Source organism: Dipodomys merriami, unplaced genomic scaffold (genome assembly GCF_024711535.1).
Source record: "Dipodomys merriami isolate MVZ:Mamm:240054 unplaced genomic scaffold, mDipMer1.0.p SCAF_2, whole genome shotgun sequence".
In the NCBI taxonomy this organism is placed as follows: domain Eukaryota; kingdom Metazoa; phylum Chordata; class Mammalia; order Rodentia; family Heteromyidae; genus Dipodomys; species Dipodomys merriami.
The window spans coordinates 48,562,352-48,582,894 of NW_027203381.1; the positions used below are offsets into that span (position 1 = coordinate 48,562,352).

Here is a 20,543-nt window from a genome sequence, read left to right on the forward strand (position 1 = left end):
CATCATTTCTACTCTCTCCTAAGGTCTCCTTCCCACATCATCTGTGCTTTGGTTGAATTTGATTTCTGGCGAACATGCTCATAATTTTGTCAAATGAAAACTATAGGTGAGAGATAGAGGAGGAATTGGAGGCTGTTTCTTACACTTGAACATAATAGAGAAATGTAAGGAGCAGATAAGCAAAGTTTCCCCTGAGCTACCACAAGCCAGTTGTTGGCATATGTTTAGAAAACTCTGCCTTCTTTGAGAACAAAGCTCTTTCATCTTGGCAGAAGCAGGGTTCAAAATCTAGTTGCCTCTACTTTCAACAAATTGGATAGGAACCGTTCCTCTCTAGACATGATGCAGAATATGTGGTGATTATTCCTTCCCAGGAATACTGGTTCAAAATGGAATTGTAATCAAAGCATTCATTCAATTTATGTCATTTTAAAGGAACTTTTCTAATTTTTGACCTCTCTAACATGAAAAAGACAACTAAAGAAACTTTTGTTCTTGACAAAGGAAAAGGAACCAGAGGAGAATCTTATAAAATATACTATGGTCTTGCTTAACTTATTTTAAGAGCCAAGCCTGGTAGTGCACACTTGTAATCCCATCACATGAAAATGTCAACTTCAAGATCAACCAACCTAGGCTACATAGTGAGTTCCCAGGCAAGTCTGCACTACATAATGAGTCCTGGGGACAAAAGCCAAGATGTATATTTAAAAGGACATAATAGATTTATCAAATACAAATTACATGTTACCCCAAGTTATTAATATTCTACTTCAGATTCACTGGTTTATGGATTTGTTAGGACTGTCTGTATCTTTTGGTTGGCAAAAATAAAACAAAAGAAGGTCATCAGAGAAGCCCCAGTTTCTTGGGGGAAGGAGGAATAAAGTACATCTGCTGCACCTGAATCACACCTATATGTGTCAGACCTGGCTCTATCTAGGTGTGAAACTATGATCTCCAACCCAGGTGACCAGTATTCTGGTCCAAATTACTATGCTTGCTCTGAGAAATCCCAACTGAGGAAAGCTACCAGGAATCCACAATGTGAAAGACACATGTATTTCATCAGCTTCTCTGAGTGTCCAGTGACTCTGGAGCTATAGATGCTTTTGTTTCCTACCTACCAATTCAAACAGTTGACTTTTCTCCTGCTTCAGGCAAAAGAGGGAGTTTGGAGTCTAAAAGTAAGTATTTCCATTGATATTTTGAAATATACTCTAACAAAAATTGGTAATATTTAAAACTGGGTCTGTCTTAGCAAAAAAATAAATCTTTACAACAAAAGCCAAGGCAGCCAAGACAGAAAGCCCTTGGTTCACTGATCTGGCTCCCATAGATCTGTTACTAATTTTCCAAGTCAAGAATAGGAACTGTGGTCTTCATAATGCAAATGTATTCATGGGGAGATTGGGAGCAAGTGCATTCCAGAAAATTTGAGACTATATCTGTAGGGCGTCAAGGGAAGGTGGCATTCATGTATGGAATTAATAGTCATCTGATCTGTTTCTCACAGCATACCTTTTTTTGTTTTGTTTTGCTTTTGTGTTTTCTTAATACATTTTTCCATTTATATAGATTCATACAATTTCTTCTTTTTTATATTTTTTACTGTGAAAATACTGTACAGAGGGGTTACAATTACATGGGCAAGATAATGAGTACATTTCTTATCAAGCATTGTAGCATCCTCCTTTGTTTCCCCTTCCCATCCCTTCCCATCCTCCCCCCGCCCCCCCAATCCTCCCTGCTACCCCCCCCCGCACCAAAGTTGTAAAGTTCATTTTTCGACATGACGACTTGTACATCTCATTATTGCAATGGGTCCACCTGTATCCCTATTTAAATTATTTGTTTTTCCCCTTCCCCTCCACAAATTATACCGACATCAAATACAGTGAAAGCAGGGGTTATACTATGGGGGAGGGACATACAAAGCAACAAAGAAATCATCTTATAAATGTGTTAGAAACAATTGCATGAAAGAAAAAAAACATTTGAATACATATCTTAGGGTTCATTTCCCTAACATCACCTTATCTGATTCATACAATTTCTATAAGAGAAAGTTGGGAGATATACAGCAAAAAACGTCACCTTCTCTTGCAATCAAACACATCACCTAACAAAAATAACTATTTTATTAAAGATTAACAGGCAAACTTTTTTATATTACCTTGTTTTGAGCTTTGATTTGCAGATAACTTGGAAAGCAGTTATTGGTCATGTTTATTTAAGTAGACAGATGCTGTCTCCTCCTTCAACATCACTGTCAGGATTGGGGTAGCTCCAAAAGAGCAGGGGCTTGAGTTAGAGCACACTGAGGTCCTGCTCTATCTCATGTCCCTTAGCTGTAAGCTGAGAGGTTACCCCTCCATGCCAGCCTCTCCCTCTGTGAGGATCAGTTGAAACCATGGACTGACTTACAAATGTTTGTTCTTGTCTGACATCATCAGAATAAGAGCTCAGAGATAAACAGCACGTGGGCCTCATCCTTAGGAAAACATTCTAGAAAGTGTAGTGCTCAATTGGAATGAGATTGGTTATTTTCCCCTCTGTAGATTTGTGTCTTCTTGCTGGGCACCAATTAAATGAAAACAATGAAATTACAATAACTGTTTTTAAGTGAAAAGGCTCTTGGAAATCCTATGATTAGCACACTTTTTTCCCATGCTTAAGAAACACAGCTGTTGTGTAAGTCTCAAACCCTACAAGAGAGCCTCTGCTTGTTAAGAGTGGGAAGAGATGTGTGGGGCTCAGGTGTGGCGATAGCTTGGGTCACCTGGGAATGTCTTTCTGAGGAATTGAAGTCACGGGTTTATTCGAAGATTTCAAAGTCTCCCTCAAAGTCACTCTTCCTTCTTTCTACAAAACACACACAGAGAGAAATTTTTAGATAGGTGGAAAAGGCAGAGGGAAGTGAAATTGGTAATTAAATCATGACAAATGCAAAGTAGAAATACATTGTTGAAAGTCAAATAATAGTTATTACTCAACTGTGAAATAATTGTCATTCATAGACTAACAAAGACACTATTCAGAACAAGAGTCTCTGACTTTAATATCCCTGAAGCTATTTTTAAATGCATATTATACAGCAGAAGAGAAGTTAAAGTTTTGTGGCTTGATCCATGTTTATAATTCTGATTATATAATGGTCTTATTTTTTTGTTTTTGACTTCAAGTGTTTTATTTGCTCAATTTATTAATAGCTTGAAATATTTTTTGTTTTCTTGTCTTGCATCCTACAGTATTTTGCCCTTCAACTAGCAGTGTGTCTCTATAAAGTTGCTGTTTACACACACTTTGTTTTATTATGAAACTAAAGTTTTTTATGATAATATGGTACTGATTATGACCATGGCATTAGGGGTCTTTTAAGTAGATGGATAATTTAAAGCTCAGCTCTTATATATGTAGTGATGTCTTCATGCTTGCACATGTTATCAAGGGGTGTCTTTTCATCTAGACAGTGGCTTGGATACATGGAAGATGAGTCTACAGGACAGGAGTGGACAGAGCTGACATCAAAGAGTCTGCAGTGATAGCTGAGCAATAAAGGCAGAAGCACTGCCAATACCCCTCAGGTCATGTAAAGCACCACCCAGGTGAAATCTGTGACCTGTGAAGAGGCAAGGCTGTAGTTTGAATGTCACTCCCCCCCCCCCCCAGGGATCCATATGCTTAGAAGCTTGGTTTTCATTGTGACCATGATGAGAAGTGGAACCATTGAGAGAGTCTCATGAGAGGTTCTTATGTGAACTGGGGGTGTGCTCTGGACGGGATGTGCAACTCGAGATTCTTGGACTTCCTGTGTGATGACATGATCGCTCCCGCTTGTGTGCATTCCACCTTGACCCTCAATAAAGGTTTCATTATTAGGCCCTCACTAAAGGTCAAACAAATGGGGCTATCTGATCTTGGGAGAGATTCAGCCTCCAAATCTGTGACCTAAATTAGCTCATTCTAGTAAGTAGCCTATTTCAGGTATTTCATTATTATAGTGGAAAATGGACTGATACAGGCAGGTTTTTCCAAGTCTTAGAACCTTTCACACACTGAAACTGTAGAATAAAGCTTCATTTTGAGGTCAAAGCCAAGACATACTGGAAATCAACAATATAGTCCTTCATTCTCCAGCTAATTATTGAACTCAAACTATAAGACACAATCTCCAGACACCGCCCCCCCCCAAGAAAAATGAACATCCAGTCTCTGTTCTCAAAGACTTCACAGCCTGATAACAGAGGGAGACTTGGGAACAGCAGAACATGCCAAGCCATCTGCTACATACAGGATCCAAGTATAGTATGACATGCAGGAGGGCAGCTGCAGTGGCGCTGGGGCAGTTTACTGAATAAGGAAGCACTGAGCCCATACATAAAATAAAAATAGATTTCTGCTTCTCCGGGAAAACACCAAATGTCAGATGATGCAGGTGGCAGCGGGAGGGACGGAGGTCCCGGGGACCCAGGCTTAGAAGGGCATGACAGCTTCCGTGGAGGCTTCAGTAGTGGCCTCTGGGGTCCTCTGGAGTCGAAGTTGTGGCCGTGATACAGGCTGAGTTCACAGCTGCGGGGGTTGTCAAGGCAAGGCCGAAGACAAGGAATAGATCCTATCACCAAACTGGGCTGCCTGGTTAAGGACATGAAGATCAAGTCTTAGAAGGATCTATCTTTTCTCCCTGCCCATCAAGGAGTCTGAGATTGTTGACTTCCTCCAGGGGCATCACTCAAGGATGAGGTGTTGAAGATTATGCCTGTGTAGAAGCAGCCTTGAGCTGGCCAGTGCACCAGGTTCAAGGCATTTGTAGCCATTGGTGACTACAATGGCCATGATGGTCTGGGTTAAGTGCTCCAAGGAGGTTGCCACTGCCATCCTAGGTGCCATCATCTTAGCCAAGCTCTCCATTGTACCTGTGTGGTGAGGCTACTGGGGGAACAAGATGGGCAAACCTCACACTGTTGCATGCAAGGTGACAGGCTATGCAGTTCTGTGCTGCTCCACCTCATCCCCATCCCCAGAGGCACTGGAATCATGTTCACTCCTATCCCCAAGAAGCTATTGCTGATGGCTGGTATCCATGCAACACCTCAACCAAGGGCTGTACTGCTACCTTGGGGAACTTCGCCAAAGCCACCTTTGATGCCATCTCCAGGACCTACAGTTGCCTGACCCCTGACCTCTGGAAAGAGACCGTGTTCACCAAATCTCCTTATCAGAAATTCACTGATCATCTTGTGAAAACTCACACCAGAGTCTCTGTGCAGAGGACCCAGGTTCCAGCTGTGGCTGCAGCATAGAATTTCATATAAGAATAAGAAAGTGAATCAAGCCTGTTAACAACTTAAAAAAAATAGATTATATGGAACCATGAGTCTTCACAAAATGTTGGTGAAAGATAGAAGTGGCCAAGATGATAGGATGGAGACTAGGGGTGTAAGGAATTGATTCCATTCAGAAGAGAGAACTGGAAAGCCAACCTGGGTTGGACCACATTTTCCTGATGACCTATTCTATGCTACATAAGCATTTCAGAGTGTGCCTTTGTTCTTCTACTGTACTTTATTGTTTCTTCCTGACCTTCTCTTCTACCTTCCCAACTGGTAGTATGGTAGCTGTGACAAAGACAAGGAATTGGTTTTACTAAATCTTTCTTGCTGCCATTCTTCTTCCATAACCTCCGTGCAAAGGGTCACGTGCAAGCTGTCATGCAGACCAAAGTAGAAATAAAACCACAGGTTTTTTTTTTTCACTTGTCCTTTTATAGCAAGAAGTTTCATTATAACTGAAGCAGGAAAAATATATCTAATAACATAAAGACCATAGGCATAATAATGCCAAATCCTTAAATAAATGGACATCTAAGCTTCATTCAAAATGAAGAGAAAACTCAGAGTAGATTACATGATTTTAGCCTTGAAGTCATGAAGTTTTAGCTTACCTACTTTCACTATTTTAGCCAAAAATAACCTTCTTTTCAGTTAGCAATTAGGGAGAAAAAAGATACCTTCTTATTTCTTATAAGAATATTGAAAGAGTAATATAGTTAACAAATTGAGAAAATGTTCAATTTTTTTCTGTATAAAATGTTCAGGTTAGGATAGGCATGAATATGGGATGGTTTTTGTTAGGTTATACAAATAAATATCCACCACTGTTTTTATCTGATATTTAACTCAAGGAAAACAAAGCTGAGCTAAAGCCAGATAAAGTATTTAAGGGGTAACAGTTTAAGGCTCTGAGTGGAGTTGGGAGACCGGGTATGGGGGGAGAACAATGGAAGGAGTCACATTGATCAAGATTCATTGTACTCATAAACTGACACGCTCAATTGAAATCCCATGGTATAACAAAATATGATAAAAATATCTTTAAAAATAAACATGAATGAACCTAAAAAATAGTACAAGAATCGATTATCTCTTTCCTGTGGCCATTCTTTTCTGCTTGACCATTATTCCATATTTTTAAGGGCCTCCTCCCTGGTTAAGATCTTTCTGTTCCCTGGGTCAAATTGTAATGCTTAGTGTCACTTCCTCTTCCTTCCAGAGCTTCTTTGAAGGGCAGTCTGCACCATGGGATTCTGCTAAGAAAGATGAGAACAGAATGAAGAACAGATATGGGAATATCATTGCATGTAAGTGTTAGCAGTGTAATTGTGCTGTTATATAATTTTCTTATGCAGTTGACCACCAGACTTGTATGGTGAGAATTTACAGTGCAATTACTGCCTGCTGCAAGAGCTGCTGCTATGCTCGTACTAAAGGAAGGAAAAATTATCTGAATATCCCTGCTATGTCAATGCACTTTCTCTGTGGGCCCAGTTTCACCTTTAGATTTAAGGTTTGGGTAACATAGGTAATGTTAAAATGCGGAGGAGGAAAACACATTATACAAGGAGCAAACATCCTATTCCTAATGTTACCCGGCTGCTGTCTGAAAATGAACAGAAATAATGATGCACAGCACGCCATGTGCCAGGAGCTTGGAGTGTGGTGCACACATTAGCTCATTAATCCTCTGGACACTGGGTTAGGTAGGTCAGTAATAGCCCCATTTTAAGGGCAGGAAAGCGAAACTCTGAAGTTAAATGATAGTCCCCATATCACAATACTCATTAGCAAAAGAGCAAGGATTATATCTCAGAAATTCCCAGTGCCAGTGAAGCTGAATGTTACCAATCCATAATGCCTTGGACGGGTTTTAAATCAAGCCCAGCCTCATTAATGTTCTGTAACGATGTGGAGACTTGTGGTAGATTGATGGGCCTCCTTCTCCCAGGGCTCGAGCCATCCATCCCATGTATTAAACTGCTCCAAATCATCCCTGACTGCATCAAGGTAGTGCAGAGCCCACTGTGGGGGCCTAACAGAATTAAGACTATTGACAAAGGAACGTAAACTGAACAACAATGTGTAGCTAGGCCCAGAGAATATCGCACTCATCACGTCTTATTACTTATAAAGAGAACAAACTTAGAAGGTTAAGATATTCCAGGGGAGCAATATATTAGCTTTATTGATTGTGAAGGCACAGTTAAATTCAGTTTGGCTGAGTTAACATTTCTTGGTTTGACAGTTCTATTTCTCTCACAGTGATTGTACCCCCAAAACATTTTCTGATTTTCAAAATGTTTCTGTCTGGTCAAGCCTCAGGAATTCAGCTCTTACAAGTGAAGAGCTGGTTTTAACTTTGTGTCTGTACTGGGCCTTGAACTCAGAGCCTGGGTGATGTCCCTGAGATTTTTTTTTTTTTTTGCTCAAAGCTAGCATTCTGCCAATAGAGCCACTGATGTACTTCTGGCTTTTTGCTGGTTAATTAGAGGTAAGAGTCTCATGGACTTCGTTGCCTGGGCTGACTTCAAACTGCAATTCTCAGATCTTAACCTCCTGAGTAGCTAGAATTACAGTCATGAGCCACCAGTGCCTGGCTGATTTTAATTTTATACTTGTGATTTTGAATTTGAATGGAATGAGAAGAACATCCATCATATAGGTCATTACAAATGTTGATTCTGTTGCAAAGCAAACAGGGTGGACCTACGTAGAATATGAACTAACTGGACAGTCTTGTTTTCTTTCCCTTAGGCCACCAGTAAAGCCAAGTACAGGCTTTGCAGGGTAATGCTGGATTTGTGTATGTGGTAATGGTTTGTTTTAAAGCATGCCATACTTACGGCACTGAGGCTGTCCCAGTCCCGGTCTTTTATATACTGTCCCAGTCCCAGTCCTTTGTAACCCTCCTTGAGGGTTAGAGTTTGATTCTCCCATGATGAATTAAGTTGGTACTTAAACTTCAACCATCTCTCTCATCTCCTTCATCTCCCAGACCCCTGAAAGAAAGACACAGATTAAGTAAAAGCCACACACAAACATGCACTTAAAGCAGGTGCTTTGGGCCCTAGGTTGAATCCAAAGCCTGCAATCCATTCAGAGATTCTGGAACTGCCTCTATGAGGCTCCTGCAGCATCTCTGTTCTGATGGTTCTGTGCCTGGTGTCTAAGGGACACTATCTAATTAATTATTGGTTCATTGGTTGTTTATTACTTATTGTCACCTAGCTCAGGATGGACATAGAGAGAACAGGTTATTAGAGGACTTTTTTTAAAATAATGGGACAGGTGTGAGAAAGGGCATGGATGCCCACATATCACCTGGCCCAGTAGAGAAGCTGGGTAGAAGGTCTCACCCCCTGAAGAAAGCAGAACAAGAGATATAAGTGCCTAATATAACTCCCAACACTGAACAACAAAACATATATTGTCTATTTTGTGTAGAACCATAAAAATCACAAATGCCACTTGATTATGGCATATTTTCATAGGGATAACTTAATCTTCATTTTCAAGTTGAGATGTGACTTGTCTATAATCTCTGAAGTACATAATTGTCCTTTTACGATTGAAACAAAAGGGATTTTTCTAGGTAAATTATTGAGAAAAATGTGTTTTTGTAGACTTGGGGAGAGGAATAGTCCTGCAGGATGGCATGGTCTGATATTGACTGTTTCCTTGCTATGAAAAGTTTGCAGGCTCTCACGGTGTTCTGAGTGGCTCCTCTCCTTTAAAATTCTAGTTGCCTCCTGAGTCCTGCCCTCCTTGCCACAACTTGACCCTCTGTATGTGTGGTATGCAGCTGTGTCACAGAACATTGAACATGGTCTCCTGCTTATTTCATCTCATGGCTAGACAGATTATGTTCTTAAACAGACCCTTCATTCAATAAATATATTATTGATCACTTGCTGTGTGCCAAACACTATGTTAGGCACTACTATAAATAGAAGATTCAATGTAACTGAGTACTTACCCTTAACAATTACAGTCTAGGTCCACCTCTAGTTTTTGAGTGGTTAATTGAAGATAAGAGTCTCATGGAGACTTCTCTGCTCAGACTGGCTTCAAACTGCAATCCTCAATTTCATGCTCCTGAGTAGCTAGGATTGCAGGCATGAGCCACCAGCACCTGGCATATCTTACGGTTTTAGAGGCTGGGAAACCCAAGATCAATATGGGCAGACTAGGTGATGGATGAGAGCCTCTGCCATCTGCCTTGGATGGCACCTTGTAGCTGTGTCCTCCAGCAGAAGACACCACATAGGGAGAGTGGAAGTGTGAAAGGGCCTCACTAATTCCCTCTAGCCCTTCAATAAGGGACCTACCTAAAAAGTAGACTACATGGCCTAATTAACTTCTGCAGACCCTACCTCTCACAACTGTTGCATTGGGGATGAAGTTTCAAGGTGAATTTTGAAGGGAAACAACCTTCACACACTGTCACCAGACCAGCCAGTCTCAGTTCAGCTGCTTTACTTATCAAGTTAGTACAGAATCAGACAGAGAGCACAGGAACAAATGGGCACATGTTCCAATAAAACATTATTGCAAATCCTGGCAGGGCACTAGATTTGACCTACAGGTTATAGGACACTGATTCCTGGTTCAGTGGATAGATGCCATAAGGAAAATCTGTCATTTCATACTCAGATCCTATTTCTATCACCACCGAGATCATCTTCAGCTCTCAGAACTCAACCAATTATTTCAGCACCCCACATGTAAGAACTGAATGACCTGTGCTTCAGGCACAATGAAATCAGAGGTTGCACAGGTTAAAATCAGTGTGTTGCCCTCATCTGTGGGCCAGCCAGACCACACCATACTTGCATGAAATAGTAGATATCAGGTCCATAAGGGAGTAGGAATCACATTGTGCATACACTGGTGAGAATCAAGAGGAAAGGGTGGGTTGGGAAGGAGGAATGAGGTGACCAGGAAGGATCTTTTGGGCAAAAAAGGACAAGTATGAGTTAGAAGATAGAACTTGGAGTCCTTGTCTATTGTGCCAGTTACCTTGGCTGAGTCATATGCTTCCCAATGCCAGGATTTCCAATGAACATCACCAGTTGTAGAAATGAACTGAAATGTCAAATGAAAACAAATCATTTAAATAGGGATACATGTGGACCCATTGCAACAATGAGATGTACAAGTGTTATGTTGAAAAGGAACTTTACAACTTTGGTGTGGGGCAGGGGGGGTGTGTTGGGGGGGCAGGGGGAGGATGGGAAGGGGAAACGAAAGAGGAGGCTACAATGCTTGATAAGAAATGTACTCAGTATCTTGCCCATGTAATTGTAACCCCTCTGTTCAGTATTTTCACAATAAAAAAAGAAAACAACATTGACTGCTATTGTCTGAATAAAGATCCAGCTTTTCTTTTGCATTACTTTTCACTACTATTAACTCTTCCTGAGCTTAGCAGACTCATTCAAAATGAACAGAGCCAAATGCTGGTGTTTCATGCCTGTAATCCAAGCTACTCAGGAGACTGAGGTCTGAGTCTCAAGGTTCTAAGCTAGCCCAAGTAGGAAAGTCCATGAGACTCTTATCTCCAATTAACCAACAAAAAGTCATAAATGGAGCTGTGGCTCAAGTGGTACATTGCTATCCTTGAGTGAAAAAGGCTAAGGATGAGCAGCATTCTTGCCCTCAGATCAAGCCCAAAGAAAGAAAAGAGGAGGGGAGGGAAAGGAAAAGCAAGAAGGGCAACATTTTGAAGTCTCAGGCTTTAAGTGATATAGCTACTAAGTAATTACAGGACTGTCTTGCTGCCAGTGACCTGACTTTCCCCCTACTTAGCTCTAACTTGTGTTTCTGAGTGGTTGGCCCTCACTGTAGACTTTGGTCCTAATTTGGGAGTTTGTGTTTATTTTTTAACATCCCACCTATCCTCTACTCCATTCCCTCCTGCTATTTCTACAGTGTTTCCGTATCAAGTTATCACATTTTTTGTACCTTCTTAGTGCAGTGTCTAAAAGAGACTTCTCTCAACTATTCTGTCCATTATCCTCCTGTCCGTTTCCAGAGCACATGAAGCCTTTCCCCGTACATCATGTTTCCTTTCCTCTACTTTACTGTGGTTTTTCTAAAATTCCTTTAGAACTATTTGTAATTTGCAGTTGGTTATTTATCTAAGTATTTTATGAAGGCTATATGGTGCCATATCAGAGATATCAATAATTTAGCCCACCTTCCATCCATTACCAATGCTTCTAAAAAGAGAGCATATAAATTCTTAGGTAGAGCTAGTGATCCATCCCAGCTAACCTAGGTGATTCTGATGTCATATATAGGGTAGTCTAAATGGCAGAACTGTCCTGATACCATTTCCTGCCCCTGTCTATGTCAGCCTGTGGTCCAAGAAGCGTGTCATAGGCTGGTGTTTATCTGGCATGTGTTTCCTGGGCAATTTTAAAGAAACTGCCACAGCTCTAGTATCGGCCTGGACAACTTCATTTTGTCACTTCAGACAAATTCATTTGAAACTGCTTTATTTACACAGGGTGTATCTAGGGCAGTAAAAATAAATCTAACTTATCGTTGAAGTTGTGCAAATATTCAAAGAAGAAGAGAGAATGAGAATACTTGGCCATCCCATATTTATGTATGTGCTTATGCTTATTGATATGCCCACATATACATAATGTTAATTTCTTTATAACCATAGAAATGGTCTCTTGTTGCAGACAGGTCAGTGACTCTTAATGGGAAGTCTGCCTCACTGAGCCAAGACTTTGAGGACACCATTCCCCCACTACAGAGGGTGAAGAAATGGGGGATTTAGCCAACATATCTTAGATATTCTTGTTAATGTTTCTCAAAGAACATAAAGAATGCCTATAATGATCACACTCATTGTTTTGCGTCAGTATTTGCATATAAAATGATGTTAATGGTGCTTAAAAACTGTTTATTGGCTTTTGCTCTTAAGTAAGTTCAACTTTTCCCTTATTTACACTATAAATTTGCTGAGCTAGCCTTTTCCAAATAGAAACCAACATCATCCTGTTTGCCATTACCACACAGACACAGCTCTCCTAATACTCTCAACCATTCCTGGTTATAATTAACCAACAAAAGGCATACACCAAATCTCCCAGCTAATGAGGCAGCCCCCTTGCAGCTGCTCCTCGTATGAGGACTGGCAGTTAAAGAGGAGGAGACAAATCTGCAAAGCTTCTCAGGCATGCCCCTGCCTCCTATTTTCTGTGATTCACTCAACAAATACACAGTGGTCTGCCATGTGCCAGGTCCTCTGCCAAATTGAAGTCATTCTCCTCACAAATATTTACTGAGTGCTTCTTCTAAACCAGACGTTATTACACAGGTCAGAGACAGAGCAGAGAACAAAAGAAACATAATGGTTTGCAGGTAGAGCGGACAGAGCCACCACTAAATGTGCAGTGAAACAATGGAAAGAGGCACATGCAACTGAGAAAGCAAAGCAGGGAGCAAGTTGGTCTGAAGCATGAGTTGCAGCTTTTAGACAGTTGCAGAATTTCCTGAGAGGACAGAATATATGCCAGGATGTGAAACAGAGGCACTCAAGGCGGAGATGTGTCTGACCCACTGGTGTGGGAACTATAAGACTATGGTTGCTAGAGCAGAGAGACATCCCTCGCTCAGAAGCCAGGTGTTAGTGGCTCATGTCTGTAATCCTAGCTACTCAGGAGGCTGAGAAAGAATCATGGTTTGAAGCCAACCCAGGCAGAAAAATTCGTGATACTCTTATTTCCAATTAACTATTAAATAAAAGCAAGAAGTGGAGCTGTGGCTCAAGTAGTAGACTGCTAGCCTGAGCATAAAAGTTCAGAGACAGTGCACAGGTCCTGAGTGTAAGTCCCAGAACACACACACACACAAACACACACACACACACACACAAATTGTCAGACTTACCTTCATAAATCTGATAATCCCAACGTTGAGAGGAGAATATAGGATGAATTAAATGATTATAGATTATTACACAAATAAGTGAAATTCAAATTAATGCACTGTGAGAATTACAGGTATCATGAGAACATTTTGTTGGTGGTGGAGGTGATCATGGGGCTTGAAATTTGGCCTGGGCACTGTCCATGAGATCTTCAGCTCAAAGCAAACACTCTCCCACTTGAACCACAGTGCTACTTCCTGTTTTCTGGTGGTTAATGAAGATAAGAGTCTCACAGACATTCCTGCCAGAGCTGGCTTTGAACCTCCATCCTCACATATCAGCCTCCTGAGTAGCTAGGATTACAGGCATGAGCCACCGGTGCCTGGCTCTCATGAGAACTTTATGTGTGAGGGTTGACTTATTAGGGGCATGGGAAGACCTCCCACACTTTCCTTCCTGTCAAAGCTTTGCGTGCTTTGATAGGAATAGCACATAGTCCTTTGTATAGCCTGGGTTTCTTCAAGTGATAGAGTTTGTTATATTTAATAATGGGGGAACAGCAAGTTGTAATTATGATATAAACATGACTTGGATTTTGATCATATTCTATCCCTGCATAGCGACTATATTTCTTTCTTTCCTTTATAAAAGTGAACCATATACATTAAAGAAAATATGCATGGTAATAAAACATGGCAGAAAATCACCTAGATTTACACACTGCTAGCCTTTGTTTTTGTTTCATCCTCATCTTTCTATAACTTGAAGTACTTGGCTTCATTTTTTTTCTTTATTTCTAGTCAAAATAGATTTGGTGAGGTTTTGTTTTTTGTTTTTTGTTTGTTTGTTTGTTATCAAGTAGTACAGGAAATCATAAAGATGAAAGTAAAAATGACTCCAAATTCTACTCCCATAAGAACCTCCATTCTTCCTCTTCTCCCATTACTACTAGAAGATAATATGCACGTGCAGTCAGCACTCATTACACGCAAAAGAATGTTGCCAGGACCCCACCCCTATGGTTAGCAATATCAACTGATGCTCAAGTTCTTTACCTGAAATGACATGTCAGTTCATACATCCACATAAAGATTGTACTTTAAATCATAGTTTACTTATCATACCTAATACAATGTAACAGGTGTACTGTGCTGTTCAGGAAGAAAGACAGGACAGTTACCTGTACTTATTCGGTACAGACATAGTTTGTTAGCTTTTATTCATATATTTGCTCTCTGAGACTAATTTGATCTTTGAGAGCAGAACATATAAGAGAAGAGTCAACTGTGTGTGACTATGTTTCATTCTTACATGCTGCTCTATGATCTTCTCTTCTTTGTTCTGTAATTTGCCACAGTTAAATAAGTTAAATCTATAATAATCCCTGCTAATAATTGTATGAAGGTCCTTAGATTATATTCCCACCATTGGTTTTACTGTATGGTTTAACAGGAGATGATAGGAAAATAATAATATTTTATTTAGAAAAGCACTTATCAAAAATAGTTCCTCGAGAGAGAGAGAAAAGTGACAAAGGTGAAATAGTCAGGTGAAAAATAATCTGTTCTTGTACTAAGCCACTGGCAGTAATAAGAGCAGTGATTGCTAACCTTTACTTCTTACTGTGTAGCAGGCATTTACTAATGTGTTACTTATATTAACTCATGCAACACTATAAAATTTTGGCAGTATTATTATTCCTTTTTTCCACTGGGGTAAACTGAGTTGCTAAGTCAGAATGTATTCAAAGGTATTAAAAGGCTTACAACTAGAAAGTTACAGAGCTGGGATTCCAACAGGGATTCTGGCTCTGGAACATAGGATATTAAACTCTACATGGAAATCAGGGTAGGAAAGTTGAGTAGGTACCTGGGAATTAACATGTAGGTATTGCTGAGAAGCATTCAGTCTGTTTCCAAAACTTTTTCTGGTTTCTCCTTTAAAATGAGCCCATATTCCTCTTCCTCGAGCTGTTTGGAGTTTCCAATTTTCTGCTTCCACTGTTCCCTAAGCAAGTGTCCTATCTCTTTGTGCTTTAAAGATGGTATTGTGAAATGTCCACAAAGATGTTGCTTTTATTCACTTAAGTGTAGTGACTTCTTTTTGTTAGGAACTGTTAGGTTAAAACATGAAGCGTCACTGAAGGTTTATGTATTGAAGGCTTGATTGCCAACTGTTTGTGCTTGAGGAAGTGATTAGATCCTGAGGGCTCTCACCTAATAAGTGAATTAGCACTTGACAGATTCATAATATGATGGCATTACCGGAAGGTGGTGACCATAGGAGGCGGGGCCTGCTTGGAGGAAATAGGTCAGTAGAACATGTCCTTAGGAGCTCTGTGTTGCCCTAGCCCCCTTTCCATATTCCCTTTCTCTGTTTGCTGTCCACCATGAATTCAACATGGAGAAAATATGCTCTAACATGCCCTCTCCACCACAATGGACTCAAACTCTGAAACCATGAATTAAAATAAATCCTATATACCATGTCCTGCAAAAAAACATGCCACTTCAACACCAAGGGACCACTCCGTGGCAAAAGTAGATTCACTCCCCAGTAGTCAAACTTGGATTTCCACTGGAAGAAAAAGAAAACTACAGAAACATTTTTCTAATTCTGAAATATATGTATGGTGCATGCACTAACAATGTGTGCCTGTCCTCCATTAGCAAACTATAGTGTCATTGTTAACCACTGTTTCCTAGTTCAGGGACAGGGACTAAGCTATCTGGGGAGGATCTTCCTGAGAAAGGAACCCAAAGGGTTCTAATGCTGGAAGTTCACAAATAGTTTTCCCCTACTCGAAAGGGCTGTTCCCTAGGTCTGTCTGATCTCATTTTTCATCAGGCCTCCTCATCCCCTACCAACCTTCATTTGTTTCCTGAATCCTTCCCTCCTCTTGGCCTGCACATGCTATATGTTGGAACTTGAATTGAGGAGCTTTGTCCTCTGCACTTGCAGCCTTCAATCTCCCCCCTGCCCCCCCCCATGTCCCTTTATTATGGAACACTTGCTGGCTTTTTAGAGAGGGTCTCACATCTATATTCTCAGAGATCTCTGTTCTTTCCAACTTAATACTTACCAAGATTACATTCACTTTATTATTTACAAAATCAACTTAATTCCTTTTCTACTGCCTACAAGTGCCATGAACCATGAACCCAAGGACCTCAGATGGGGCCTGTCTACTACTGTTTCCTCAAAACTTAGGATGGTGTTTGGCATATAGTAGATACTCCCAACAAACACTGGATACATATTGATTGACAATAGGCACATTGAATTGGATTTTGAAAAATTGACAAAACTTAGAGGTACAGAAAGGCAGAAAAGGGATTAATATAAGGTGAAACCTCACTGTTCTGAAAACCTTAGAAAAGACTGTATTAAAATAATTTTGAAAAGATACTGTGGACAAGTCTAGACCTCTTGAGAAATCTCAGACCAATTTCTACTCTATTGTGAATGATTTAATATTGTTTGAACTGTAAAAGATAATCCAGAAGCTGTGTATAGAACATGAGCCATCAGTCTTGTCTGAGACTAGAGTTCCTAAATGGAAGGTTCCAGAACAACTGCCAGGAAGGGTGATAAGTCACAGAGGATGGGTAGCATCTGAATATGAAGTAAGAGAAGGTGGGTTCTCACACTGGGGAACAGTATATTGCTTTGGTTTTCAAAGACGAAAGTTCATCCATGCTACTTGCCTTCTTAGAAGCTGAATCCCTCTTTAGAGAACATGTCTGAAAGCTTGCTGTGTGTGAACCAGCTGTGGTTCAGTTTTGTTAGAGTATTTTTTATTCAGGAAACTTGAATGCCTTTACCAGTAAAGTTGCTTATAATTCCACTCTGAAATAAGGTGTGTGTGTGTGTGTGTGTGTGTGTGTGTGTGTGTGTGTGTGTGTGTGTGTGTGTGTGTGTGTGTGTGTGTGTGTGTGTGTGTGTGTGTGTGTGTGTGTGTGTGTGTGTGTGTACACTGGTTCTTCTGACAAATACGAAAGCTGTAACAATCTATATGTATCCAGTGTACCAACAACCAACAACCCACTCAGCCCCCAAAATGAGCTCATGATATGTCTAGGGAGCCACTAGTTTTAAGCAAGAGGTGTTCTGGGGCATTAGTTCCTAAAGTCTATCACCATAAAGCATCAATCATTGTACTGCATACGGGTCTATTTCCAGACTGCCCTCTTTGTCATTTGGACATCAATTGTTAACAATCGTGAGAAGGCAAGTGTAGGTATCTCTTGCATAGCATATGACAGTAACAACCTATGTCTGTCCATAACTTACTGTATGGCAGACTTTTCCTCATTTCTTTATGTACACTATTTTAATGCTCTCTATAATACCATGAGAGAGGCTCTATCTATCCCCACTTATACAGAAGGAAGCTAAGGAGATAAATAAAGAGGGATGAGATATCTCACACCCCCAGTAAAGACCCTGTTTCACACCTGACCCCCAACCTTATACATATAGCAACATCTCATGTTGTCTTTGGAGCAGAGCAGGAAACCACTTCTTTTAGATATTTCTCCTTGTCTGGCCCAACCTGTAGCCACCATCCAAATAAACATACTGAATCCTAATTTATTGTGAGGCCGTGACATGAAATAATCTTTCATGACATTAGGAAATTGACATCCAGTTCCATCTGCCTGCACTGTTGAAAACAGACAAAGCATTCATCCAACAGGGGGTTGGTCTTGGCCCAGAGAGAAGGGGCAAAGGGGTTATCACCTGTACTCTCCTAGCTCTTGCCTCAAGCTGTGGACTTTGTTCCTCACCCACCACCCCAAACTGAATTCTGGGTAAAGTTGGACTCAGAAAAATGTAGCAGCTGCTTCCTACTAAAGTCATTCATTCCAGCAACACTGGAAGTAAAGTTTATTGAAATGCCTTATCAGGCCACCGTTGCCAGAAACCACAGGAGCTTCCTGAAAGGGAAGCTGTTTCTGATATATTATAAATACTGGATTTGAGTATACAGTAAGATAGAGGAAAATATCCTTCTGTTAAAAAGAAAGGATTTTTGTTTTGTGGGGCTGAGGCTAAAACATTGGGCTTTATACAACTGGGCAAACATTCTACCACTGAACTATACCTTGAGCCCCAGGACAATAATTTTAATGTAATATATTTTCTTCAAAAAATAAAATGTTACCAGGCATCCATGGCTCATGCCTTTAACTCAGGAGGCTGAGATCTGAGTATTAAGATTCTAATTCAGCCCCAGCGGAAATGTTCATGAGATTCTTACCTCCAATTAACTAGAAAAAAATATTGGAAGTGGAGCTGTAGCTCAAGTGGTAGAGCAAAAGCAAAAGAGCTAAGGGACAGCACCCAGACCCTGAGTTCAAGCCCCAGGACTGGCACCAAAACAAAAAAAGTTAAGCTCAAACAATACTTGAAGGAAGCATACTCTATTGTAAGCCCTAATATAGTGGGCCCAAGAGGAAAATCTCTGCATTGCCAGTATTTTATAGCATTTTCCTTTTTTAAAAATCAGGAATTTAGGGAAATTACTGATATTCTTAGTAGTGTTCATTAAAAAGATTTTCCCATTTGGAACTCTTACCAATGCAATACTTATACACTACTTGCTGTATGACAGACATACACATTACAATGTATGTTTTCATTTAATCCTTGAAATAGCTCAATTTTAAGCAGGTCCTACCATCCTCTTGTGCAGATTCAGAAAAGGTTGGTGGATTGCTCACCCATATGGCTTGTGGTGACATGCTGATTGGTGACAGGGTTGCTTCTATCTGCCAAGACCCTTAGTCACAGAGGGAGGATATAGAGAGTTTACAAATGATGACTTAGGACTCTATCTGAACATCCCAGTAGGCTGGACTGTGGGATTATAACCATCATTTGTCAAGGAAGACACTACTGGCAACTTTCAATATCTCAGGCCTTTCATGCGATTTAGAGAAGTTACTGGAAATTCTAGTCTAAGAAACAATTCTGTTGTGAGTTTTAGGACTTCACATAAAAGTCTCCAGCTTTTCATTACTAAATATATGTGAATGTTTACATTTTCTTGATCCACTCATCTACTGAGGGGCATCTGGGTTGGTACCATATCTTAGCTATGATAAATAATGCTGCAATAAACATAGCTGTGATGATAGCTTTAGTGTGGTCTTGTTTGTGACCATTCGGGTAAATGCCCAAAAGTGGGATTGCTGGGTCATAGGGGAGCTCTATGTGGAGTCTTTTAAGGAACCTCCATACTACTTACACAATGGAATTCTATGCCTCCATCAGAAAGAATGGCATTGCCCCATTTGTTAGGAAATGGAAAGACTTGGAAAAAATTATATTAAGTGAAGTAAGCCAGGCCCAAGGAAACATAGGTCCTATGGTTTCCCTTATTTGCAATAACTAGTATATTTCTGAGACAAGCAGAAAAGCTCAGATAAGTTGATGTTAGGTGAAATGAATCCCAAGATGAGGACTCAAATGGTTTTTCTTTCTTGCTATTGTTTCTAACATATTTATAAGATATTTCTTTGTTGCTTTGTATGTCCTTCCCCCCATGGTATAACCCCTATTTTCACTGTATTTGATGTTGGTATAATTTGTGAAGGGGAAGGGAAAAAACAAATTGTTTAAATAGGGATACAGGTGGACCCATTGCAACAATGAGATGTACAAATTGTTATGTCGAAAAACGAACTTTACAACTTTGGCATGGGGGGGAGGTGAGAAGGGGGTGAGGGAAATGGTGGAGGAAGATGGGAAGGGATGGGAAGGAGAAACAAAGGAGGAGGCAACAATGCTTGATAAGAAATGTACTCATTACCTTGCTCATGTAATTGTAACCCCTCTGTATGGTATTTTCACAATTACAAAAAAAAAGGAAAGTGTATATGAATGTTCAAAGAATAGGTTAATGAGATTTACTACAAAAAGTAAAGAATTATCAATTCTTCCTAGTCTTAACAACACAATAGACAGTTTAGAAGGCATATGGTATTTAAGTCTTATTTGTATTTGTGGGCTTTCTGCTTCTGTAACAAAACATTCAAGATAAACCAATTTAAACAAGGGGAAGATTTATTTTGGTGCAGTGTCAGAGGTTACAGTAGGTAATCAGTAGACCTTACTGATTGGACATATGGCAAAGCATACATGATAGTGAGGAGGGAATGTCAAGCAACCTACTTACCTCACCGCAGATGAGAAGCAAACAGAAAGAAAGAGACTAGGATCCCAGTATTCTCTTGAATGACATACCATCAGTTACCTAACTTTCTTCCACTATGCATCACTTCCTAAAGGATCCATCTCCCTCTGTCCTCCAA

General features: G+C 40.2%; 1 protein-coding gene and 1 pseudogene across 13 annotated transcripts in view; both read left to right on the top strand.

Annotated features, from left to right (window-relative positions):
* Positions 1–20,543, top strand: part of Ptprm (protein tyrosine phosphatase receptor type M) — an 832,110-nt gene that overhangs the window by 707,552 nt on the left and 104,015 nt on the right. For all 13 annotated transcript variants that reach the window (XM_070029553.1, XM_070029556.1, XM_070029555.1 and 10 more), the window contains one exon: positions 6,553–6,640. In XM_070029553.1, coding sequence (XP_069885654.1) covers positions 6,553–6,640 — 88 coding nt within the window. The remainder of the gene's footprint in view (positions 1–6,552; positions 6,641–20,543) is intronic.
* On the top strand, positions 4,423–5,303 carry LOC138832621 (small ribosomal subunit protein uS5 pseudogene; annotated as a pseudogene).